The sequence below is a fragment of the Canis lupus genome, chromosome 28, assembly GCF_003254725.2.
Source record: "Canis lupus dingo isolate Sandy chromosome 28, ASM325472v2, whole genome shotgun sequence".
Lineage (NCBI taxonomy): Eukaryota > Metazoa > Chordata > Mammalia > Carnivora > Canidae > Canis > Canis lupus.
The window spans coordinates 2,524,001-2,549,921 of record NC_064270.1 but is presented as its reverse complement, the minus strand read 5'-3'; the positions used below and the strand labels follow the sequence as shown (position 1 = coordinate 2,549,921).

The 25,921-nt window shown below is 50.7% G+C and overlaps 2 protein-coding genes across 5 annotated transcripts in view; one reads left to right on the top strand and one right to left on the bottom strand.

Annotated features, from left to right (window-relative positions):
* Positions 1 to 25,248, top strand: part of RASSF4 (Ras association domain family member 4) — a 32,203-nt gene extending 6,955 nt beyond the window's left edge. The window contains exons 2-11 of one of the 3 annotated variants that reach the window (XM_025466408.3): positions 3,498 to 3,591; positions 5,785 to 5,860; positions 14,886 to 15,028; positions 15,573 to 15,664; positions 16,580 to 16,737; positions 20,289 to 20,390; positions 20,686 to 20,737; positions 21,307 to 21,428; positions 22,291 to 22,388; positions 23,747 to 25,248. In XM_025466408.3, the coding sequence (XP_025322193.1) occupies positions 3,530 to 3,591; positions 5,785 to 5,860; positions 14,886 to 15,028; positions 15,573 to 15,664; positions 16,580 to 16,737; positions 20,289 to 20,390; positions 20,686 to 20,737; positions 21,307 to 21,428; positions 22,291 to 22,388; positions 23,747 to 23,807 (966 nt within the window). In that variant the 5' untranslated portion in view covers positions 3,498 to 3,529 and the 3' untranslated portion in view covers positions 23,808 to 25,248. Of the gene's footprint in view, positions 1 to 3,494; positions 3,592 to 5,784; positions 5,861 to 14,885; positions 15,029 to 15,572; positions 15,665 to 16,579; positions 16,738 to 20,288; positions 20,391 to 20,685; positions 20,738 to 21,306; positions 21,429 to 22,290; positions 22,389 to 23,746 lie in introns of all 3 variants that reach the window. The other 2 variants (XM_035707764.2, XM_025466409.3) reach the window with 2 other exon arrangements.
* On the bottom strand, positions 10,946 to 12,416 carry DEPP1 (DEPP1 autophagy regulator). 2 transcript variants are annotated; one of them, XM_049102989.1, is made up of 2 exons: positions 12,209 to 12,416; positions 10,946 to 11,844 (listed from the first exon to the last, which is right to left on the bottom strand). In XM_049102989.1, exon 2 carries the CDS (start codon positions 11,600 to 11,602, stop codon positions 10,976 to 10,978), a length of 627 nt encoding a protein of 208 aa, XP_048958946.1. In that variant the 5' UTR covers positions 11,603 to 11,844; positions 12,209 to 12,416; the 3' UTR covers positions 10,946 to 10,975. The 2 variants fall into 2 exon arrangements, with proteins under 2 accessions (XP_048958946.1, XP_025322197.1); XM_025466412.3 differs by having other exon boundaries at positions 10,946 to 11,629; positions 12,209 to 12,414.
* Positions 25,249 to 25,921: the final 673 nt, after the last annotated feature.

Genomic DNA, 25,921 nt, shown 5'->3' with positions numbered 1-25,921 from the left:
ACTTTGGAGGATCCCATGAGGCTTCTCAAATTCATCCAATAACTTAACAGTCATCTATGGACCTCCTGCTGTGTGTAAGGCTCAGGGTTGGGATTGGAAACGAGGTGAGCCAGAAAAGTACTGTTCATCGTGTGGAGGCCTGCAGCTTCACCCTCACACCGCCCGCCTCCCTACTCTCCCACCATCCTATCAGCTCCCTCATACCCAGGTCAGGTCCTGCAGACCCAGCATAGCCAGGAGCCCAGAGCAGGTGCTGGACTGGAAGGAGCCTCTCCCGATACTGGAGGAGGTAGCTGCTCTGGCAAGGGTTTCCTGGCGGAGCTAGCATCAGAGTATAGGACAAGGAGGAGGCTGTTTTCTGTCCAGAAAACAGCAACCTTAGAGACCCAAAAGGAGGACAAAGCGGCAAGCCTGTTAGGAGAAATAGGGGCAGCTCCGAGAGGCTCGAAGTCAGAGCAGGAAGTGAGGAGGAGTGGGAGAGAAGCTGGCTACAGAGAGAGAGAGAAAAATAACATCTGCTGTTACTTCTGGGTAAATACAGCCCTTCCCACAATGAGTCTGTGTAAAGCCAGACACAGTTGTGCCATGGACGCACAGAAGCAGTGTTGCAAGGGAAACCCAGGTACTTTTCTTGGGCTGAAGCCAGCTCTGCATGGAAGTGTTTGAGGAACTAGCCAAAGAGGGAGTCTGGCAGATCACTTTTTCCCCCTGGAGCCTGAGGAGCTAAGGAACTGAAACTCGATTTTGAAATCCTGCTGCCTGACAGTGAGGCCCCACTCTAGGGCCCCTGTGGCACATAGCCCTGTGCCCTGTAGCTATAGGGCTATATTACTGCAGCTGCATCTGGGGGCCTGACCACCCTCTAGGGCATGTCTTGCCTCACTCTAGACCCAGGCAAAGCGGAGGTATTTATAGGATGATTCTGAGGTCACTGAGAAGCCCACCTCCCTTAGTTCATTCCCCTTTTCCGTGTTTTCCTGCTTCCAGAAGCAAATGCTTATTCAGGCCTGATGCCACCATGGAAGGCAGGTTTGTCTTATTCGTGGGTGGTTTAAGACAAGCTGGAAGAGAGGGTGCTCAGCTGGTCATAGTCAGGGCCCACGGGGATGCTCTGAGGACACTAATACCACAGCAGTTGAATCTGACCTGGAGCCCCCAGGAACATCTGCACACACATGGTGGTGGGGAAGACCTGACTGGGCCAGGATCATTGTGAATGACAAGCTGTGGATCCTGTCTGTGACAGTTCTCAATGTGATGGAATCCCTCAGAGTCTTAGCCACCACTTGAGAGGAGAGATGAGGCCAAGATTGGGGTAAGGGGTGTGGAGAGAGAGAGAGAAGCTGTGGCTCACTGCCCAACACACAGCATGCCTCAAGAAGAGAGTTCTTGGCCAGAGTAAGTTGGAGAGAGAGAGAAGCTGAGATCTGTGCAGAAGATGGCCATAGGCACTAGTGCATTTCCCTGGAAGGGTTTGAGAAACTCCACAAAGATTTCCGGGCTGTGAATTCATGGTTTCATGTGTGAATCGAGGGAAGAGACCACCCCATTGCATATGAGAAAAAGAAGGCTGGAGGGTTTAAGGCACTGCGCAAGACCAATATAGGGAAGAGGTTCAGAGACCAGAATCTTTTTTTTTTTATTGGAGTTCAATTTGCCAACATTTAGCATAACACCCAGTGCTCATCCCACCAAGTGGCCCCCTCAGTGCCCATCACCCAGTCACCCCAACCCCCTGCCCACCTCCCCTTCCACTACCCCTTGTTCATTTCCCACAGTTAGGTGTCTCTCATGTTCTGTCACCCTCACTGATATTTTCAGTTTCTCTCCTTTCCCTTTATTCCCTTTCACTATTATTTATATTCCCCAAACGAATGAGACCATATAATGTTTGTCCTTCTCCGATTGACTTATTTCACTCAGCATAATACCCTCCAGTTCCATCCACGTCGAAGCAAATGGTGGGTATTTGTCGTTTCTAATGGCTGAGGAATATTCCATTGTATACATAGACCACATCTTCTTTACCCATTCATCTTTCGATGGACACCGAGGCTCCTTCCACAGTTTGGCTATTGTGGACATTGCTGCTAGAAACATCGGGGTGCAGGTGTCCCGGCATTTCATTGCATCTGAATCATTGGGGTTAATCCCCAACAGTGCAATTGCTGGGTCGTAGGGCAGGTCTATTTTTAACTCTTTGAGGAACCTCCACACAGTTTTCCAGAGTGGCTGCACCAGTTCACATTCCCTTTTCTCCGCATCCTCTCCAACATTTGTTGTTTCCTGCCTTTTTAATTTTCCCCATTCTTATTGGTGTGAGGTGGTATCTCATTGTGGTTTTGATTTGTATTTTCCTGATGGCAAGTGATGCGGAGCATTTTCTCACGTGCTTGTTGGCCATGTCTGTGTCTTCCTCTGTGAGATTTCTGTTCATGGCTTTTGCCCATTTCATGATTGGATTGTTTCTTTGCTGTTGAGTTTCATAAGTTCTTTATAGATCTTGGATACTAGCCTTTCATCTGATATGTCATTTAAATATCTTCTCCCATTCTGTAGGTTGTCTTTTAGTTTTGTTGACTGTTTCTTTTGCTGTGCAGAAGCTTTTTATCTTGATGAAGTCCCAATAATTCATTTTTGCTTTTGTTTCTCTTGCCTTCATGGATGTATCTTGCAAGAAGTTGCTGTGGCCAAGTTCAAAAAGGGTGTTGCCTGTGTTCTCCTCTAGGATTTGATGGAATCTTGTCAGAGACCAGAATCTAAGACCTAAATGCTTGTGTTCACATAGTGACTTTGCCGCTGATTCGCTAAGAATCTTGGTCAAAGTACTCAACCTCTGTCCCTGTTTTCTCATCCATAAAATGGGACTAGGATGGTGCTTACCTCGCGCTGTTGTTGTTAAGAGGTAATAAGATAATTCAGAGAGAATGCTCAATGCAGTCTACAGCACATAGTGACCACAGTACCAATGAGCCCATCACTAGGAGCCCATCACTAGTCAGATGCGCCAACTCCAAAGGCACTGATGGGGCCACCAGCCTGGGCTCAGTGGAATTGGTGGAGAAAGGCCCAGGGTGCTTTGGGGGTTGGGAGGCAGAAACCATTACTCAGGGTTTCCTGGCTGGGGGAAGAGAGCCTGTGTCTGAAACATTTACAAGATTGATCCAGATCTCCAGGGCTTATGAGATTCTGAGAGGGGGGCTGATAGGGCTGGTACTGGGTACCAGTTGGCACTTCAGTTCTCACCCTCTCCCCTCCTCCAGGGGAGCTTGACTGCCCCAGGTGGGTATGGGGCCCATTAATTCCTCTGAGCCTGGTCTTTCAGCTGTGGCCACCTTCTGCCAAGGAGTGGAGGGAGAAGGGGCATAGGTGGGTTGGGAGGTGGCAGGTAAGGCTGAAGCCACAGGCGGGCACACCAGGGCTCTGGGTACTGCACTGGCTAGTGCTTCTCCAGGCTCACCTGTCTGTCTGTCTATCCGTCCTCCTCTTCCCAGCAGGTAACTTCCCAGTCTGCAGGCAAGAAGGGAAGATGAAGGAAGATTGTCCACCCAGTTCTCATGTCCCCATCAGTGACAGCAAGTCCATCCTAAAGTAAGCCTTTGTATACAGGGAGGGGATCTTCTTGTGGCACTCCCCGCCATGGACAGACTTTGGGTGGAGGGCTTCAGGACACCTTTCATAGATATGACGATGTGATGGAGGCACTTCTTTTTGAAGCCTGTCTCCTTGGAGATCAAGGATCTCTTTGGGGTGTGGGTTTGACCCCTGCCTCCCCAGGCCCACAAAGACAGGAAAGTATGGCAATGCCTGTTGTGACTCTGCACAGATGGCATTTAATTTATTCAAAAACTAGAGCAATTCTAACATTTTTATTGTGTTAAACAGTTCAGGGTTTCGGGAAAAAAAGAAAAACCTCAAAATAGGGTTAGAGTTTTTACTGAAAAGTATTTTATTGACATAATGATTTTCAGCTTTGCTGAAATTTATTTTGTTAATTTTTCTTAATTCTTAATTACTATTATTAATATTTTAATTTATTTACTCTGTTTTACTATAAAAATGTTTGGAATACTTTTTCAAACTTATTTCTGAACTAAAGAAAAGTATATTTTTTTATTTTATCTTGCTTTTCGAGTCCTGAATCCAAATCTTTTATAAACTTGGCAGCTCCTATCTGCCACCTTGAGGACAAGCCAGCCTCCTACCTTTTGCTGACCTCTTTCCTGGGACCTCCTAGTGGAGACCTGAGAAAACAGACAGCATTCTGTTCACAGTACTGCCCATACCATCATTTTCCTTGTTTAAATTTTATATTAAGAATAATGTTAAACATAACTTTGGAAAAGTCATAATAATAACCATAACATGATTACGTACTTGTAAGTATGTAAATGCTGAACATAAACTTGTTAGGATATATATATATATGTTTATGTTCAGCATTTACATACTTATAAGCACTACAAACATGCAACATTGAGTCATGCTTTGTTAATGCCATAATATTCATGGAATCACAAGTGAACCACTTCCCCTGTCAGTTGCCATCATCCCCACATTGGGCAGCACACCAGAGCACCACCACAGGTTTTGCTCATCTATACCCTGGGTGGCTCCAGTGAAGGCCCTGCCTGAAGAGGTTCTAGAGCAGCACTGTCTAGAAAAGGAGCCATGAGTCCCTATGGCTGCCAAGCACATGACTTATGGTTGGAGAAGTGTGGTTAATATATAAATATTTTGAAGAATTTATTTATTTTGAGAGAGAGAGAGAGAGACAGCACAAGCAGTGCAAAGGGGCAGAGAGAGAGGAAGAGCAGACTCCCTGCAGAGCAGGGAGCCCGATTTGGGGCTTGATCCCAAGACCCCAAGACCCTGGGGTCATGACCTGAGCTGAAGACAGATGCTTAATTGATTGAGCCACTCAGGTACCCGAGGTGTACTTAATATAAAAGGAAGGTAGCAAACACTTATTGCAAAATAAAATAATGAACAAGGTCTCATTAATATTTTTTATATTGATTACCTGTGGACATGATAATATTTTAAATATATTGTGCCATAAAACAAAATGCATTATGAAAACTAATCTCACCTGTTTTGTTTTCCTATGTAAGATGACTGCTATAAGTTTTAAAATTACCCATGTGGCTCAAATTTCTTATCTGTTGGACCATACTTCCCTGCAAAACCCCGCTTGGGTGCAGGGACTGTCTTCTCTTTGCCATGGCCTCCGTTTATTCTGAGAAGAAGGCATCTGGACAGAGTGGCCTCCCTCAGACCTTCAGGATCTTCTCTCATAGCTGTCAACTTCATCTCTTGTTCAGACATCTATAAAGTCGGGATGAGGAAAAGGCAGCACCCCTCAGGGTGCCCCCAGAGCAGCTACACCAGGCCCTTCTAGGAAGTAAGATGGGGGGAAAAAGCAAGCGTCTTTAAAGTGCTAATAATCCAATCTCAGTGGATTTATTGAGGAAGTGACTCAGAAGTAAAGGGCAGGGAGACTGTCAGGAACTCATCTGTGATAGCGAAAGTGTACAAACACAATTTGCACAATTATGTGGGCCATCTGTGATTTTCTCTTCCTCCTCTTTCCATCCCTAAACCTTCCACAAGGTTTCTCTAGAAACCTTGTTTCTAGAGAAAGTTTCTCTAGAAAACTGAAAAGCATGTGTCTGATGGCAGAGTCTAGGCTGTAAACTGATTATGTGTGGCTGGTAGGACATGTATCCTTATGCTCGAAAGGCCTGCCATGGCCCAAGATTATGTGTGTCTTTATCTTTTTAGGTCGGAGCTCTTAAGCTTGCTAAAAACTTACAACTGCTACCATGAGGGCAGAAGCTTTCAGCTAAGACACCGAGAGGTATGCCTTGTTTCTCTTCTTCATTCACAGGCCACCGTCTATCCTGGTTTGCTGAAGATGGGTCTGGTTTATACATGCTAAGTACTCCAGGGCCACTATTCAGACCATCCCCTTCACTCAGAAATATCCCAGTTTGGATGATGAATCATGAGGTCACTCATCTTCTGAAGTAGGGACCAGGTTACCAGCAGCCAGGATGTCTCCTTGGAGGTCCTAAAAGGGGTGCTGAGGGTCAAAGCATCCCCCCACCCCCAACCCAGCAAGAATTCAGAGCAGGTGGAAATAATCACCTGCAGGTCTTCTCCTTCCACCTAGGACTTTTGCCCAAGTGAACTGCCAGGACATTGGAACTTGAAATCTTTAAGACTGCACAGCCTAGTCCCCTCTCTGCCCAGCCTACCGCATGAATAAGGAATTCAGCACAAGGCCCTGGTCTGCCCAGGTTCACAGGGCAATGAGAAGTGAAAGCAGTGTCTGTGTTTGCCAGTCAGAATAAATATCAGAGGGAAGCCTTGAAATGGAAGGGAGCTCCCCAAAGGATGCTCACAGGGGCAGGCAGGTCAGGATGTGAGAGGCAGGGCAGGCTTGGGGAGCAGAGGATGTGGGAGAGCATGTCCTGTCTGCAGATGCTGCTGCCTTTTGGGTGGAATCCATCCCTGCTGTGCAGGAACCTGGGCTCCAAACAGCCTGACTCTCTAATTTTTCAAAAGAAGTTAGATATCTGGAATTTCATGTGGAATTTCCCAAACCTCAAAACACCATGGTGGCTAACCAAAACATGTCTGTGGGTAAAACAAAGCCCAGGCCCAACTCTAGTCACACAGCTCAGGAGGCTGGATGCGGGGGATGCTGCTGGCTGGCGATCCAGGCTGCACTGGGCTGCCAGGATGACCTGGAACAGCACACACCTCGTACTCCACCTCCCCCAGACTTGCTCAGCCCTCTCAGGCGCATAGGCCGACCCCAACAAATTGTCCCCGCCACCCCTGCCCTGCCACACATTTCTTTCTTCAGAGCAGCTCTCTGACGCCTGCTTAGCAGCCAGCTACAGCCCTGCTACTTACTGTTGCTGGCAGGGTTCTGATGCCACCACCCTGCTACCTCTGGTTTCGCTGTTACTTTTCTTACCTGAGTGATGGGCTGGTTCCACGTCCCCAAGACAGGCACAGCACGGCACCTGAGCATAGGCGTTGGGTGACTAACCAGCAGGCCCGGACCCAGGGCAGGTTGAGATTGGTCCTGAGTGCCAGCTGGACAATTTTGACCTCTGCTGAGTTGAGGAGTTGGACTCTCTTAGGTGGTGCTGGAGGCATGCGGTGGGGTCTTCTGCCTAGACCCTGTTCCTCAGCCCTGGGCCATTCAGTGACTGACCTAAGACTTGGCAGCTCTCGACCTATGGTCCCTGCACCAGCAGCCTCAAGGTCACCTGGGAACTGGGGAGAAATGCAAATTCTCATCGCCGTCCTGCCCCCAGGCCTGCTGAATCAGAAACTATGTTCCCAACTGTGTTTTAACAAGCCCTCCATAGGGTTGTAATGAGGGCCAAGTTTGAGAACTGCTACTCTAAGAGTTGGCTTTGGCCTTTGGGATTCCCCAAGACAGTCCCCTCTGTAGGAACAGTTGTATGGGGAGTAGGGCTGGGAAGCCCCCAAACCCGTGCTCCCTGTGTTTGTATGTGGTGGGACAGTCCTTGTGGCAAAGTAAGAGACTCCAGAAAGGAGAAGAGGTATTCTTGACAGCCCCCTGTGGTAAGAGGTTAACACCCCACAGATGGGGATTTTCTGGTTTCTAAGCTAAAGAAGGCGTAAGGATCTGACTTCATCTCCCTGGAGCCAGAAAGGCCCTTTCAGGAACCTACTGCAGTCTTAACAGCCAAGGGGCACCAGCCTGAGGGACTTGGCATCTTCAGGAGGTGACTGCCACCACAAAGACATTGTAGGCCTGGGCAGCACAGAGTTCTGATGCTGAGATGCATGACCGATTCCTGGACACCAAGTACCTCCGTGACCCACCCACCACCAGGTGTTCAGGCCTCTGCAGTTCCTCCCATGCAGACCCCGGACCCCACAGTTCAGGCTGGCCTCTCCTTGGGCATGGGAGGCCCTGAGAGCAGGGCAGCCAGGCACCAGCACTTTGCCCCTATATTATTTATTGTAATATAGGAGCTTTGTGATGTCGAAGTGGCCATTTTCCAGACAAAGAGATTGAGGCTTTCAGAGTTTAAGTCTCTCCTACACTGCAGTGAGTGGAAGATGCCAGCGTGGCTCCAAGGCCTAAGCACACAAGTTTATAATACAGCAACAGCATTAAGCTCTGACAGCCATCAGGGATGCAGGGAGCTGCTTGTCACCTTCAAGCACCAAGTAGAGGTGGCTTCCAGCGCTGTGCCCTGACAGAGCCATGTGGGGATCCAGAAGAGACCCTGCTCCCTGCTGTCACTGGGCTTCCCCCTGAGCAACTGTGGCCTGACTACTATGGTTTGGGGACACCTTCTCTACCATCTCTTCCGGGATCCATAGAATGTGGAGAGATGAAGTGCGTCAGGGAGCAGGGGCCGTGCCCTGGGGCCAGGGTTTTCCTGTGAATTCTCCCCCAGCTTCCAGAGGGTGAAGGATTCCCCACACCCCACGGGGCTTCCTCTTCTGAGGAGGCCCAGTCACTGCTTCCTCTGTCATGACCTTTGCCTTTGGGATACTTTCGCTTATATTACAATGAAGAGCATGAACAACCTGGAGCCATCTGTGCCTTTGGAAGATAGCAAAGCATTTTAATGAGACTGGCTTCTCGAGAGAAAAATGACCACCCGGAAATACCAGTGGGTAAATATATCACTGTGATGAAAAGTAGGCCCTTCGCGTGGTGCGCCAGTGTGTGGCCACTCCGGGAGCCGACCTCCGCTCCTCCCCTGGTGGCCAAGAGTGCACACCACACCCAGTCCCCATCCTTGGTCCCAGCCTCCTGCACCTCTGGTCCTCTCTGGGTGGAGAAAGTCAGGATACCCTTCCCTCTTATAATGATCCCCTTCTTTTAACATCTGAAGGCAGGAACGACAGGCAGTTGACAGACTGCTGGCACCTAGGTGACTATTCCACAGTGGCTATGTTCCCTTGAGAGTTCCCAAGGGCTTCCCGGGCTGCCCCCTGGTCAGGGCATTGTGTTGCTTCCCTACTCCAGTGGTGAATGAGGAGGAGACTGCTCTGCAGGACCCCCATCACGAGGACTTTCTGCTAGGCTGTATTGTCCCGTGGGAAGCTTGGGATAATGCCAGAAGCCCTTCTTCATGCCCTTTATTCAGGTGCTGTTTTGTTTTGTTTTGTTTGTTTTCGTTTTTGCCACCTTCTGAAGTTGCCATTAGCTTCTTTCACATCAGGGGATATTAGCAGAGGAATCCAGAGCCCTGTCTGACCTCCCAAATGCAGCCGTGTGGGTATTGAGCTTGGGGGGAATTAGCCAACCTCATCCTAGTTGCCTCCTCTGATCTGGTTTCACACAGCTTCACAGAAGAGGCGACAGTGAGGCGAGCCCAGCCCACGTGGTCACCAGCCAGCACTCCCTCCCAGGTCAGCTCTCCTCACCACCTTCTAAGGATATTCTGGCTAAAGGCTGCCCCACACTTATTTGCCAGCAAAGGTCAGGGACCAGCAGGTTTGAGCAGACCAGAGACCCAGCAGGTTGTGGCAGACACAGGCATTCCTATGCCGTGTCTCTACTCCATCTCCAAGGCCACGTGCCCATTCCTCAACCCCTGCAGGGTGTGAAGGGCATGTCCCCATTTTCCAGATAAGGAAAGTGAGTAATTACTTGTTTGAAAATGTTAAATGTATGGTTTATATTCTGCCTTCCCACAAGACACACATATAAGAGGGCAGATCAACATTTTTAAAGTGCAAAGCAATTTTAAAATAGAAAAAATAAAGAAGGAAAGGAAGAAGAAAGGAAGAAAATAGTTTGATAATTCACAGAGCAAAGAGATGAAGGAAACTGAAGCAGGCTGTGAGCTTGGCCAGGGCCCCAGCTCTGTCCTCCTCCTCTCCCCTCTGTCCCTTCCACCTTGACCAGGGTCAGCCAGCTCTGATCTGGCCCAGGAAACATGGTGATGGGTCCTCAGGCCTGATTCTTTTGCATTCTCTGATGTCTCACCTGCCTCATTAAGAAGACCATGTCTCTTCCCTATGCCTCACCTTCATCTCCTTCCTTGCCAGACACCTCCAGGCCCTGGGGTTGGAGGACCCAGGGCTGGCCCAAACCTTAGCACATGGGAAGTGAGGCCCTGGCCACTGGACTTGCCTGAGAGCAGGGCAGCTGGAGAACAGCCCGCACTTTGCCCACAGCTGAGAAGCACCCCTTGGATGGAGGAAGGGATGGGATGCTGGGGACAGGGCCACCTGGTCCAGTGGTTTGGCACCCTGCAAGCTGAGCTGGTGCAGGTTCTGTTTTGGTCCTCAGCATGGGAAAAAACTCTCCCAATGACACAATAGGGCTTGTGAGTTGGAGCCACTGAGATACCCCTGGTATCCTAGTAATAGGTTCCCCCCCCAAACTTAGCAGGTACATTTGGGGAAACCCTGTGTTTCCTCTTGGGCTGCATGAAGCACAGGCTCTGAGAGTGGAGGCCAGGAGGCTGACTTAGGAGTGCCCAGGGCCTCACTCTGAAATCCCTGTGTGGCTAAGAGCTTTGCTTCTCACCTGCCACCAATGTCATGTCCCTCCCTGCCTGTAAAGCAACCATATAAATGTGCGTATAAGCATGTCTATGGGCTTATGCACCCCATGATGCGTGTGGGTTTTATCCCATTTACTGATCAGAATAGCCTTAGAAAGCAGGTCTGTTTAATTACCTCCATTTTACCCATGAGAAACCCAACAAGCAGAAATGTTAAGTAACTTGCCCAAGGTGATCAGCCAGCAAGGAACAGTAACACCACATCATGCCAGATAGGCTGTTCTCACTCTTCAGAGGAGGGATCTTGCTATGAAATGCCCAGGCAGGCAGCATCTGCAGAAAAGTGTTTCCATCTCAGAGACCTGCCGGGGATGGTGCCTACCTCAGGGGAGGAGGGGGAGGAGGTGACACAGACCAGTATGCTCTGTACAGAAGGCTTTATTGGGGAGAGGTCAGAGTTCATGAATCACCGGGAGGTGCAAATAGAGAGTTCTGAGGGTGCTGCTGGGGCGAGGGGCTGGGGGAGAGGCTGCAGCCCCACTGAATTGCCTGGAAGCCCAGGAGCACTGATGCCAATCCCTTGAGGGTCTCGCCAGAGAGTGCTCCTGCACGCTGGCATCACAGAATCTCCCTCTGGAAGTCCCTTGGGCCTTGCCACCATCCATCTGTCTGTGTGGACCCCAGGGGTCCGCAGAGGAGCCAGTCGTCCTTGGTGGGTCCCTCCTACTTGGCTGCTTTTCTTGGGAATCCCCAAAGAGCCAGTCCAGGGGGTCAGCAGTGCAATCCCTGGTTGGTGCAGGTTGCTGACCACTGAAGTGGGTAGTGATGTCTTGCAGGGACTCAGTAGGGCAGTTCTTCTTGAAGGCTTGGGCTGGCCGGAGGGTTCTGCTGGGCTGGGCCCTGGCTGTGGCCATGTCCAGCACTGAAGTGGGCTGTGCCAGCTGACAAATAGATTTCACATAGTCATCCAGGCTGGGGGAGGCTGGGGGCTCCTGCCCAGGGCCCCCGGGCAGCATCTCCTCCGAGGTCTCCTGAATCGTGGGCAGATGGGCCACAGGAAGCAGTAGCCGGGACCTCATGGCCGTCAACAAGGGGGGAGCAGCAACCTGACGATCAGCAAGAGGACCAGGGATGAGGGTCTGCCATTCTGTCACTCCTCCTGTGTTCCCTCTCTCATCTGAGGCTGCTTAGGTGAGTCGAGGGCCTGAGAGTGGAGTGAAGTCTGCAGACCCCAGCCCAGTCCTAGACTCCTGGGCCCTTCCTTCCTGCTAACACTGAAAGCCTTGTGCTCAAGAGTCTATCCTCACTGTTATTGAAGAGCCTGTATAAGGAAGAGAACCCGGTCCAACAGTTCTCTCCAGAGTCCGAGAGAACCTGGCTGTAAAGCCAGCCTCTGCTGGGCATCTGACCTGCAGACCTTTGGCAAGGTCACCTCTCAGCCTCCCCTGACCCATCCATAAAATGGGGTTCTAAGTGCCCACTGGAAAGGGTGTTGTAGGAAATGCATCAAATACAACTCACGTGAAATTCCTCCATGAATACAAAGCCCTCAGCTGCTACTAGCACTGCTGTCAACCACACACCCTGCTCTCTAACCCCACTGAGGCCCAGTATGTCCCCACCCTCGAAGATAAACAGAACCTTTCTGTTGGATCTCTAACCAGAGGAAGGCTGCTCTCTCTCACCTGGGGATCACACGGCTGCTGGATGAGCAAAGACAGTCCTTGGGAAGACCCAGAAAGCTCAGGGTGGAGGGTGCGGAGTCCAGCAGGTGGAGCCCCGCATCCAGCGTGGATATGGCTGGGAGGTGGCTAGTGAGCACTCTGGTGGGGATGACAGGCCACTGTCCGGACTGCAAGCCTCCCCGTGCTGTCTGACGAACTTAGAGGCTTGGCAGCTTCTTTTATGCTTTCCCACCAGCCATCAGTTACTGTCACGAGGGCCAAAAATAGCAGTGAACAGGAAGGCTCTCAGAGGAAAACAGTTTGGCGGGCGGGGTTTGGCCCAGCTGCCAGCCTGGAGCTGTGGGAGGCTCTGGGGATGTTTACTCTACAGGGCAGGCGTGGCACCCCTCCTGTCACCTCAGGCCAAGGGGGAGGTCAGGGGCTCCAACAAGGAGGGACACGGTCACTGGTAGCCAGAATCAGAGGGCCCAGAATGACTTCCTGACTTCTGGAAATGTGAGGCCGCGGGACCCACATTCAAGTCCTGCCTCTGCCTGCATGTGCTTCCCCCACCTGTATGGCGAGGGCCGCCCAGTAGCCTGGACGTCCTTCTGCTCTGCCCTCAGTTTCTTCTGATTTGACTAGAGACAGCTGCAGCCTGACAGGGCTCTCCCTCCATCCTGATGGGTCCAGGCTGAGGGACAGTGGAACAGTGGTCAGAGGGCAGCTCGGAGGCACATATGCTGCCTCTGCAGGGACACTGGGCCTGAGTGACATCAGGCCAGCAGTCCCCCCAGCAGAGCTGATCCCTGAACTCAGAGGCAGCAGGTCTGCTTCAGCCCCTTGCTCCAGTCCCAGAGCAATTCCTCCTGCCTCCTTCATGGAGTCTTCCTATTTTTTGAATGAACCTGCCTCAGTGTGTCTGGCCCCACTGCGCCGTGCTCCAGCTGTGGTCTCTTTTCCTGCCCCTCACAGCACTAGATGATCTCCTGACTCTCAGACACAGAACCATGGCTGCTTGATCTCCCTGCACAGGGTCCGATGTGGGGCTGGCAGGCAGCGGGGCTCCGTGAATGAACATGCTGAGGTGTTTCGGGTGGGCGGAGGGGGGTAGTTCTCCCAGCAGACTGTTGACATATGACTGGCATCTGAGGCCAAGACAGGAAACAGAACCGAACCCCACTTTGGGGTTTCTTCCTACCCCCTTTACCTCCGGTAAGTCAATCCAGTCTTTCCTTTGCAGGGAGTGTTAGTCACATGTCTGTGACTGTGTAACATCAGTGATTAGCAAAAATTGCTCTGTTTTGATTGTTGCTGTTGTTTTCTTTTTTAACAGATAGTGCAAGGTCATTCCAGAAAGCTATGTGTATTTTGATAACCTTGAACACAGAACTATTTTCTCTGTGGATAGCAGGGTGTTTTAAGCAATTACTAACTTACCATGAAATCAACTCTGCAGGACACCTGTGTAAGCCCCTCCAGGGTTACAAGGATGTTTCCATGAGGTCCCTTATCCTCAGAAGGCTTTCAATGCCAATAAGGAGAAAGAAATGGAATTTGTGAATCTAAAGTGGTATTTGAGATAGCAGTGGGAGAATGGTGTTTAGCATTCATTGTCAAAAGGCTAGTATCAAAGCAGTTTAGGGGCAGGTAGCTGGGAGGGCCACAGCTCTGGGGTGGTCCCAGATGCTGAGAAGATTTTAGGCAGATGCTCTGAAAGCAGCCTGGCCAGTCACACGCCTGGGGACAATTTGTCCAGGCACAGAGAGCGTAGAGGTGGTCACACAAAGATAGGAGCCTGAAAGAGGTCAGAAACAGAATTAAAGACCCGAGGGGAGTGAGGGGAAACTGGCTGAGCGTACCTCTGGAAGGTTCTGTCAATTAGGAAGGTTCTATCAATTTGGCAGGAGGGCAATAGCTATGCCATTCACAGACCCTGGGGGAGAAACCAAGGCTGGCTGGGGACGCAGAATGAAAGCTGCTGTAGATATTCTGGGTATTTGTGCCAGTAGTGGAACATGGGGGCTGGCAATGTCCAGGTGCTGAGAAGAGCAACACAGGCCCTCAGGAAAGAGGGCAGCTTAGAAATCTTGGGGTGGGTCCAGCCCACTTGAATGGTTACTGCAGCAATTGGGAGCAGTGTGGGGAAAAGGGCAAGACTGAGACACAGCTCCAAGGAGCAGTCACCCCTGCTCTGGTGGGCATGGAATCCAGTGCCCATAGCATGTTCCTGGTGACCACAGGACCCCCTACCCAGGTGCAGTGGGGAGAGGGATATGGGAAGGCACCCTGCATGACACGAGTGTTAACGTGGCCATGCTTCTCTGGGACGTGTTTCTTCCCTCCCCGTGTAGACGTGCTTGCTGGATAGCAGCTGGGTTCCTGTGGGACGCCTGACTCAGCTGCTCCATCCCAGGCCATGCCCTGGCCAGACATGAACTGAACAGTGGAAGGGCACGCCTCAGGCTTCCTCTAGTCAGCCCCATGGCCTCATACCTTGGAGCATGTAGAGGCTTGTGTGCCTTCCCTCAGGGCAGGACAGGACCCCAAGGAGGAGAGGGCATGTTTGGGGGTGAGAGTGTTCAGGGAGTTCCATGGATGAAGGTCTGGGCCTTACAGAGGCTCAGGGAAGGTGGGGAGTGATCCCTGAGGAGAGTTGCTCTGGGAAAAGAGGCTAACCTGTGTGGGTTCCCCACAGGAAGAAGGAGCTTTGATCATCGAGGGGCTTCTCAACATTGCCTGGGGACTGAGGCGGCCTATCCGGCTCCAGATACAGGATGACCGGGAGCGAGTCCACCTCTCCTCAGGCTCCTGGACACCCGGACAGCCCGGCTGCCACCTGTGAGTGCTGGGATGGCTGAGGCAGGGCCAGGTGGCCTCCCTGACACCTGTTCAACCCGAGCTTACTGTTTGGAATGTCCAGGGGGTGGTGTCCTCAGTCTCAGGGCAAAAGTCCCATTCCCAAATGGGGCACAGGAGAGCACAAGCTAGCCTTACCCTTGTCACCCTGTGACTGCCTAAGGCCGTGGCTCCACCTGCCAACAGTGGTCTTTCTAGATGCTGACCAAGTCATGTCACTCTTGGAGAATTTTCCAGACTATCACCCCCAGTTGTTTCTCATACATTCACAGGAGTGACCTTATCTGCAAGGAAAGGAGCTGTAGCCAGGGGGCTTCCCAGTCTCCCGGGCAAAATAAACATTTCTTGGCATCTCCTGTTCTATCTTAAAAACTCACACAAATTTAATCTCCTACTGCTCTACTTTTATTTCATGTAAGAATTTGTTTTTATAAATTTGTTAGAACTGAAAAGACAGCTTCTTCTCTGTGATTTGAGCTACTTTTTTCTATGAACATCTCTCTGAGCACCATGACTGTCTTTTCAGAAAGGAGCCACTCCTTCAGGATGGCAGGGTCACTGCCCAGGAGCCAAGCTCACAGACAGTACACAGGGCCGAGAGTTCCAGAGAGAGCTCAGGTAAGTGAGGCTTCAAACTACCTCTCTCAACAGAGGTAGGAGAGGAGGGGTTCGGCTCATGACCACCATCTCTGAAGAACAGCTTTGTGTTGGAACACCTGGGTGACACAGTTGGTTAAAGTGCCCAGCTCTTGATTTTGGCTTGGGTCATGATCTCAGGGTTGTAAGATTTAGCCCTGAGTTGGGCTCCATGCTGGGCGCAGAGCCTGTTTGGGATTTTTTTCTCTCTCCTCCCTCTTCCCCTCTCCTGCCTTTTCTGTTTGTCTCTGTCTCTGTTTCTGTCTCTGTCTCTCTCCCTCTCTCTCTCCCTTTCTAAGAAAAAAAAAAAAAAGACCAGCAATTTGGAGGAGCACAGATTGGCTTTATTTGTCTTCAGGAGCACACTTGCTAAATACCTCCTCAGTACAAGGCATTCCCATCAGCTTCTCAGCTATAGAAAAGGAAGTAGGGGCTTGCAGGGTGACATTGCTTCATGTAATTTGTCTGAGTCCCCTGCTTTAGAGAAAGGTGAGGATAGCAGCAGCCAGCATGGCCCTCTCCTGGCCCTGTGGGCCTCTAGGATGTCTTCCCCCCACACTGGGAGCCAGACTGCTCATCTGTCCTCTTTGTGTACTCCCCTTGCATTCAGTGGGGGCTCAGAGGACAGGGTGTGTGGCTGCCAAAGACCATACGGCATGGTGATACAGCTTATCTGTCTGGGGGTCACCTTTCCTGTCTGAGAAGCAGGCATCACCCGAGCTGGACCCCAGGCTCTGTCACAGAAACAGCACTCACATAACTGTCTGCTGCAGCATGGCATGACCACAGATCTCCCGGGAACAAAGCCCCACACACTGCATGACCGCTGGAGCACAGCAATTCTCTGGTACCTTGGCTCCATCCAGGACTAACCTTCTCATCTGTCCCTCACTACAGAGCCCCTGGAGGAAGATGAAGAGACCCCACAGCTTATGCGGACCAAGAGTGATGCAGCCTGTGTGATCCAGAGGAGGCCCCGGTCCCGCACACCTGGCGAGGCCCAGAGGATCCGGCGACATCGGTTCTCTATCAATGGACACTTTTACAACCACAAGGTGATGTCCCAGCCTAGCCTCTCCCTTGGGCCTTGAAGCTGAGGCCACAGGCAACCAGCCCCAAGCAGGCCTCATGATAGTGTTGTCAGAGCTCACCCTCACCATGGCCCCATGTACTGGCGGGGTCACATCTGTGTCCTCATGGATAAACGGGCTCAGGAGGAGAAATAGCTTGTCCAAAGTCCCATCAAAATTACATTAAAAAAAAACACATTCCAGCTGGTGACCCCCAAAGCCTGTATTTTTTTTTCTTTTTACCACATACTCACTGTCAATCCATTTACATAAGTTACATGGATTTTTAGAAAGTCATGCCAAGTTTATGTCTCATGAGACAGTTTTCTTTGAGCTCGACTGATAGTTTCATGGGAACATGACATGCTGCTGGCATTCTCCCTGGATAGATTAAGTCCTGCTAGGTGGAGGTGTGTCCAGGGGCATGTGTTTCTGTGTCCCAGAGAACCTGCCCTGCTCCTGGTTCCCAGCACTTAGCCTTTTGTCCGAGTATGTATTGTACTGACCTTAGGAAAAGATCTCCTTCCCCAGATGACATCAGTCCCTAAACAAACCAAACTGTAGAAAGAGAAGTTAATTGTTTCTATAAATGGCATGATTGGCAGCTTGGGTGAGGCCTTGGATGGAGTGTCCTATAACAGGGCCACATCCTGTACCGATGGGAAATGGAAGCAGAGGTTTCCAGCTGAAGCAGCTGCCTGCCTTGATAGGCAATGACTCATAGGAGGGGTGATGGGAAAGGGGGGGGAGGGGTGAGTGGGGGGCCTGGCAGAGGCAGGTCTCAGGGTCAGACCTAAAGAACAGTTGCACAGGTTAGGCCTGCCAGAGGCCTTTCATTCAAGTGCTCTGAGAGCACCCTGGACTTTGGGGTAAAGATTTCAGCAAGGAAAGCTGAAGGGACCCTGCCTTATTCACAGGACATCCCCAGCCCCTGGCCCACTTCTGCTTCCAGCTTCCAATCTGTGCTGGGTTCGCAATGAGTGCTCATGGGTGACACTAGGTTTTCTTTGCTAAGTGCAGGGAAACCCAGGACTATTTGAGAGTAGTTTCCTGAGAGGGTGCAGGGGAGGCAGGGTTGAAGTTAAGCAGAGATTAAGAATGGTTTAGATTAGCCAAAGGACCTACAATCTGACCTTGGGTATTCTTTAAATCTTGTTCAAACAGATTTAGTCTGTAAAGTGTTAGGTAAGCATATTAGATATTTATATGCTATTTTGAGGGATTATTCAAAAATTTTAAAAGAATATTTGCATGGGTTTGAGCTCTTTGGATTTCTACATTCCTAAAAAAGGAAGCTTTTGATCCATGACTCAAGATGCCATACAGTGGAGTTTATCTCCAGTACATTCCCCCTCTCCTCTAAGGGAATCATTCATCTCTAAGAAGTGTGTCTGGTGCATTAACCCTTATGTTAGTCATTGCAAATGTCCCAGAGAACATGGAGATGTCTGAGCCTTTGAAATGAATAAAAATGAAAGTGAGGGCTTTTGTCACAGCTTTTCGTGTCCATTGAAGGACTCCTTTTTTCTTTTTTTTTTTCATTGAAGGACTCCTTAGCCAACTTGATACTCAATCCACTAGCCTGTAATCCAGTCAGGGCAGGTCTTTCTCCCAGTAACAGATTTACCTACAGAAGGTGGGTTCATTTTTCCAGGCAAACTAACTTCCAGGATGTGAGCTAGTATCTTGGGCATGTTGGACAGTTGATTCCCATCTCCTGGCTGAGTAAGGGGCTCCTTCTCTCTCCCTTACTTGCAATCCATTCAGAATCAGTGTCCTTAGAAATCAGGAGACAAAGTACTTGAATCACAGGCAACAATTTAAAAAAAGAGATACCTAGAATTGACTTCCTGAGGTTGTTATTCTGGATTTTATTTCTTAGAACTGCACACTATTACTTCACTCAATCATTTTCCAAAACTATTCTGATTCACAGTAGTGTTGGTGTGATTTCCACACTCAGTAATACTTGGTACCTGTCCCTTTGCTTTGTCCTGGGCTGTTTGATTCAAATGTGTTCTATCAGAGAGAAACCACTGTGGTTAGAGTTGGCAAAGCAGCCTTGGGATCTTTGTTCCTACTTGGTCAGTATCATCTTGAGAAAAGGCTTCAGGCAGAAGAAACACTAATAATGTCTTGTTGACAAGACCTTTCTTCTTGAAATAGCCTGCCTCCTCTATTCCATATTTCTTAGGGACTGGAAGCCTAGTCTGGCTTTCTCTATAACCCAAATCACTCTGCATGTCACCTTTGAAGGAGGCAGGCCTGGATTTGAGTCTGACTCCGGTACTTGGGAAACTGAGCAAGTCTTTAATATACCTGTGCCCTGGTTACATCCCGGAGAAAGCAGAGATAGGACCACAGAGGAGGAATGTGTACATTTGAATTTGGTTTTAGAAAGCAAGGAAGAGCTCACTTTAGGGGGTGAGACTCACAGGGAGGCCCCAGTGCCATGGGGGTAAACATAGGGTTTCCAATGGCTCTGCCCTCTCTAGATGGGTGACCATGATAAGCTACTTGATCTCTCCAAGACTCTGTGTCCTTTCTTAAAAGGAAGACTAGTGATAGGTACTTTAAAAGCTGTAATAAGGATTAAATCAAAGATTTTAGGTAAAATGCTTAGCAGGTCTATAACCTGGCTACTCACTGAGAACATATTAAACCGGGTGATTCCCTAGTTGACTGTATATATGGTGTCCCATAGGCAAAGGCAAGATATCTGCAGGAATAAATGGGCCCCTCAAACTGTGAAGAGCTTATGTGGGGGGACTACAGGGCACTGGGGAGAGAATCATTGTATTACATGTGCAAACAGTGAGAGGAGCTCCGAATGGTATTATTTAGGTTATGAGAAACCTTCAGATCCTTTTAACTAGAACTATTGCCAAAAGGCAGTTCTTCTCAAATTGTACTCTATGGAGAGCATCACCTGGTGGTTTCCTCAAAATGCAGATTCTGATTCAGGAATCTGGGGCTGGGAGCCAAGACTCTATGCTAATACAGCTGGTCCAGAACACACTTTGAGCTGCAAGGTTTTTGAAAGGTTGTTCATTTGGTCAGCAGTGTGGAGGATGGACAGAAAGCACTGAGATTGGAAGGGGAGAAGTGAGACACTGATGCAGTACAAACTCAGCCTCTACCTCTGGGAGAATGGGGAGGAACAGACAGATTCCAGAACATTTGGTCTTAGAATCAACAGACCTCTGGGAATTTGACCCAAAGAAAGAGTGAGAAGGAGACTGGTACCCCCACCCACTGTGAAGTACTTCCATGGGACTGGCTGCTAGGATCAGAGAGCTGGCCCTGGTAGCTTTGGAGGCATCTTTCTCACAGGCCTCTGTAAGACAGGAATTGCTACAGCTTCCCCAAGTGCACCAGATGTGGGCACAGCTCTGTGTGGATCTGTGACTGGACAAAGCCCAGAGACGAGGTTCATCTGTCACCCCGGACCCTTTGGCTGACAGTGCCCAGCCCCCGTGTGGTGTCAGCTCCATGTCCCTCTGGCCCCGCCCTGAAGTGCCCACCTCCCTCTACAGACCTCGGTGTTTACTCCTGCCTACGGGTCTGTGACCAATGTGAGGGTCAACAGCACCATGACAACCCTGCACGTGCTCACCCTGCTGCTGAACAAGTTCCGAGTAAGTCTGGCCATGCACAGCCTTGACTTGGGATGCTGGTGGTTTGCTGTCTTGCTGGGAGAGGGAGAGAGGGGGCTGGCAAAGGCTGGGGACACTGCCTGAGGTTCCTGGGTAGAAGGTCTAGTAAAGTTCCCTCTGCTAATGCAACGTCTCTGGGATTTTAAGCAAAGAGAGGGAAGGATCCTTGGGGACTTATGTGTGCGTGTGTGGCACTGGGGGTGTGGTTACTGCCAGGGATCGCTCTCTGTCCTGTCTCATCAAGCCCTGCTCTGACTTCCTGTCACTGCCTGCACAGGTGGAAAATGGCCCCAGTGAGTTTGCACTCTACATTGTTCACGAGTCTGGGGGTAAGTGTCTGCCTGTGCTTTGAGATCAGAAAAACAACAGTCTCTGTGCGTTTGGCAAGCTCATGGACCATGCTCCTTCTCTGAGGGCCATGCTGGCTTGTGCAGTGGGCCTCCATGAATGTCTCTGCCAGGCCCAAACCCAGGCACACTCACTGCCCCTTTCAGAATCCCACCAAAACCACAAGGGAAGCCACTGTCTTCAACCTCACTCAGTTGGGAGGGGTAGGGGTGCATGTCAGGTTCTGTGAGCTGGAGCTGAAGCCCCTCGCCCCCTGAGAACTGGTACAGAACCTACATGTCATTCTGTGCAGGGTTCTGCCCCATGGTAACTGAGCAGCCGGGCCTCCCCATGTCCCCTGTCCCCTCTCCTACTCTCTGGGCTCCTGTTCCTCTCTGATCTGTCTTTGCTGAATGCCACCATCATGCATCATTCAGGGCAACCTTCTCTTTGGGGTCTAGAGAAGGTTCCCAGGCCCCCTGGACATCCATCTTTTGCCACATTCCCATCCTGCAATGAAGAGGGGCAATCCTAATGCCCCATGAATTTTGTAAATTGCCTTCTTTTTCAGAGCGAACAAAATTAAAAGACTGCGAGTACCCACTGATTTCCAGAATCCTTCATGGGCCATGTGAGAAGATCGCCAGGATATTCCTGATGGAAGCAGACCTGGGCGAGGAAGTTCCCCATGATGTGAGTCAGGGCTGAGGCTCAGGGAGGCCCGCTCCTGAGGAAGGGGCTAGATGATAGCATGGGGGATCTCCCAAGGGCTCTGAAGATGACCTTGGCTAGAGCCCTCTTGAGCAACCTCTCACACAGCTGTCCTAAAGGGCCCCAAGCCCAGCATAGTGATGGCTCCAGCCTTCCCTCCTCCTGCCAGTGGCCACCAGCTCTATCAGCTGTCCTAGGGAAGGAAGGAAACTGGGTCATAAAAAACCTTTGCCTCTGCCTTTCCCCTCAGGCAGGTAGAAACTTTTCCTTTGTTAGAGTGTGTTTAGTTGTCATTACATCAAAGACCCATACAAGGGCTCCTTAACTAGGGCCCCTGCCACAAGGCCAGTGGAAGGGAACAGGTGGCTAAGTCTTAGCACAGCTGAGTCCTAGGCTAGGAAGGAGCATGTTGCTGAGCTCCCTTGCACAGAAAAAGCCAGTAAGGTTTGGACCCAAGGTGAAGACTAGTTACTCTGCCTGTATCCCTTGCACCACTCACAGATTGGTGTGGCTTCATTCCACTGTCAGAAACAATGGTGTTCCCAGCACTCCACACCCCCACCCCGGAGAACACCCAGTGTGGTTCTGCTTTCTATTGAATACATTTCCTAACATTCAACTTAATCTTTCCTCCCAGGGATATTTATTGCCTGTGAGGTAAGAATGGGCTTCTCTGTCCTCCATCCTAGTACAGATAGGTTGTTGGGGGTGGGTGAGGAGCAGGGCAGCCACTTCCTCAGCTCTAAAACATTGCTGAGTCGGCTGCTGTGGAAGCCATGAGGAAAAGAAAACACATTTTTGGCATCTAATTTAAAGCACATTAAAATGTTCTTGGATTTTCTAGGTCGCTCAGTACATTAAATTTGAAATGCCGGTGCTGGACAGTTTTGTTGAAAAATTAAAAGAAGAGGAGGAAAGAGAAATAATCAAACTGACCATGAAGTAAGCAGCACATAAAGAGCCAGTCGTGGGTGCTGAACATCAGGGCAAGTGTTCAGGGGGCAGAGCACCCAGGCCGGGGCTGGGAGAGCTGTCCCTTCTGGGGGCATCAGGTGCGCTTGCTTGACTCAGGGAGACCTGCGGACCCTGGCTACCCAGCACCGCCCTCTGGCCCCCTGCTCACTATTGACATCAAGCTGGGGTGACAGCCTGTGAACATGGCAGGACACAGTGCAAACCACCCATCTGGCTTCAGCACCTCACCAGCATGGGAGGGGCGCAGCTGCTGAAACTGAGCAGGAGAGTCAGACAGGAGTGCGGGTGGGTGCTGGACCAGGGTAACAAGTTCTACTGATAATAGAGCCCTGGAAGAGTGACTGAGGAGAGGGCCTGCTCAGGGCACATTCAGCCTGGTCTGGGCCTTTTGTGCTAGAGGGAATTCTGAGCCTGCCAAAAAACAGTGGCCATTGGAACTTTCTGTATCAACTGATGCTTTTAGGTGCAAGGGACCCGTTAGGTGGAAAGGTGAGCATGAGCAGTGTCACCTGCTGGCTCCTGGGAAAGATAAATCAAAGCTCAGCTGGGTGAGGCTAGCCAAGTTGCACTGGCCAGTGACTGCTCTGTCCTTTTGCAGAGTGAAGGATGGGGCAGGGAGAGCACATGGGGCACTCAGTCAGGGCCAGGGTTGGAGTCCCCCTTAAGGAAGGGAAGGAAGTAGTCTGTTCACGGTGAGAGGGCCTGTAGTAGGCGGACTGGTTTGGATTCCAGTTTTTGGCTGAATGATTTTTGAAAAGCCACAGCCCTGCCCTAAGCCCCCACCCCCACCCCTCGCCTCTGTGCAGTGAGGTCCCATTTGGGAAGTCAGCAGAGACCCCCAATCAGAGGGGACCGTCCACCATGCAGTCTGCTGCATTGCTGTCGGGTCTGGGAGCTGGAAGGGGACCTGGGGGTCACCTGGCCAGTCTATTCAGGGCACAGAGAGGAAACCGAGGCCTGAGGCAAGGAAGGTTGCAGCCTGGGTCACTGATGAGCCTGGGCCTAAATTCAGGCTTCCCAATCCATGCTCTGCCACCCTGTCCTCTCCAGCATGCTCCTTTCTATACCGGAGAATCTTTAGATAGAAACAGCACATTCTGCTTTTGAAGCTTGGCGGGGTCTGCAGCCCTGTCTGACTGTTCCTCTAAGCCACTGGCCTTACAGGGTGTGGGCCTGGCTCTTCCCTCTCCTTGGCGGAGAAGAGATGGTAGCCACTAATCAGCCTTGGGTCTCCTGGCCCAGTCATCTGTGCAGTCCCTCACTCTGTTGCCCTGTCCCTGTGTGTTCCAGTGTCAGTGAGTCTTCTTGGCTGTGTCTTCATCTAGGTTCCAAGCCCTGCGTCTGACGATGCTGCAGCGTCTGAAGCAGCTGGTAGAGACCAAGTAGCCAGCCAGTGCCAGCCTCTCCGGAAGCCTCCCACAGCCAATGCACACTGAGTGTGGGTGGCCAGGCCCTGATTGGTCACACTGACCAAGAGCCACCTGCTGAAGAATCTAGCACCTGTGTTTCTACATGTCTACCTGCCTAAGTACCATGAGTCGCACGTCCCTGGCTCTCTGAGCACTCACAGGGCCCAGAGCCAGGACTGCGGAGCCACGAATTTGCTCTTTGGGGTCTATGTGTGTGAGGCTTACCTGTGCAGTAAGCGGCCCTGGAGTTGGGGCACTGGCCACATTATGTGGCTGGATGGTGTGGCCAGTCCTATTCATGCTACACCTCTCTTGCTCAGGAGAGCAGTACCTGATTGAGCCCATCGGGTGTGTGCTCTATCTGCTTTCCAAGTGCCTGGCCCAGAGTTTCTGCATGGCCACAAGCCCCTGACCTCCTCATCCACATGAACCATGAGATCCCTGTCTGCCTTCACCTCATGCTGCTGCTCAGGACTCTGCTGGGAAAAGCTGGAGATGCCAGTAGATATGGGATGTGCCCTGCTTCTGGCCGTCACTTCCCCATGGCATCCCTGGCCTCCAAGCCTCAATGCCACTCAAGGAGCATTGCATAGCCTAGCACTCTGGCAGCAGAGGTCAGACCGGGAATAAGACCATGAGCATCCCATCCTTTCTCTGCAGCCCTGGCTTTTAACTACCTCTATGAGACCTGAAGGAATTCTTATAAGGAGCTTACTGCGGGTAACATGGCACTTTGATCACAGAGAGGAGGTGGTCCACATGACATTGGAAGGATGCCAGCCCATGTGCAGTGGAGTCCAGGGCTCAGGCAGTGGCTCAGGAAGGCAATGTTCAGTCCTCATCCCCACTGCCCCATGGATGGGTGCCTCCTGCCCTTTCTGGGCTTTTTCCTCCACTCTCTACACTTCCTGTCAAAGGGGCACAATGAGGAGAAAGGGCTTTAAATTCCCTGGGCCAGAACAATTTGGATTTATCAGCTGATGGAGAATTTCTGGAAAGAATGGGAAAGCCTTTGCAAAACTATGCAACAGTTTACATCAGTCATGTGAAGTGTTTGTCCAGAACAGAGCAAGTTGAAGCCCAAATTCTTTTCCCACTGGGGACTGTGGATAGCAGATTTAAAGATTTAAAGAGAAGAACTATAAAATCCTCCAAATATAAGAGACATTCATTCCAGCTTTGTTCCATGCAATGGCTCCTTACTGGCCCCCATAAAGAGCAGAGCTTGGGAGCAGCCATGCTGTGTGGACCCACCGTTCAGGGTGAACTTCATGCCAGGATTTCCCAGACCTAGCTCCATTGTCGCAGAGACATGCAGAGATGCCCCAGGGAGATCCCCTATGGTATCTGTAATCTCTGTGCTCCTTTCCTTTCTAGTTTCCTAGGTACTCAATAAAGGTGTGCTCTATTCAACTGAAGGAGTTAGGACCAAGACTTCTTTTTGCTTTTACGTGTCAACCTTGACTCCCAGCTCTAACCTCTGAAACTTTTATCCTACAATATATGTGGCCAGATTTGGCAACAGAGCCAAAGCTGAGCCACAGCCTGCTGCTGTAGATCCCAAAGTGACTCCTTCATTTCAGTGCATTTCAGACTAGTGTGGGGCCTGAGGACAAAGGTAGCCAAAGGGCACAGGGGAAGAATCACTGGTGGGAGTCTGTGAGCAGCCTGGATGATGAGCAATAGGATCAGCATCTCAGAGGACCATAGGAATCTTCCACGCAGGGGCTCGGATGGGACGGCAGTAGTACCTAAGAGAGGGTAGAAAACAAATCAAACAGCCTTCCCAGGTCGTTCTACTCCCCAGCACATATTTACAAGCTCAGGTCTAGGACAACTGCCAATCCATTGTTCAGCAGTAATTGTGCCAGGCTAGTGCTCACTCCTGGAGGGACAAAGAGCCACGGTTCACCTTAATAGGAGGTGTTCAGGGTTATCCTCAGTTGGAGAAGCAAAGTAGATGCCCAGGAGGGCCAGGGGGCCCACAGAGGATAGAGCTGGTATAGAGCCCTGGAAGGGGCCCTGGAGGCTGAGCCCAGATTGGAACAGTTGGCATTCCAGCCTGAGAAACACCTGCCAGGTTAGGAGCAG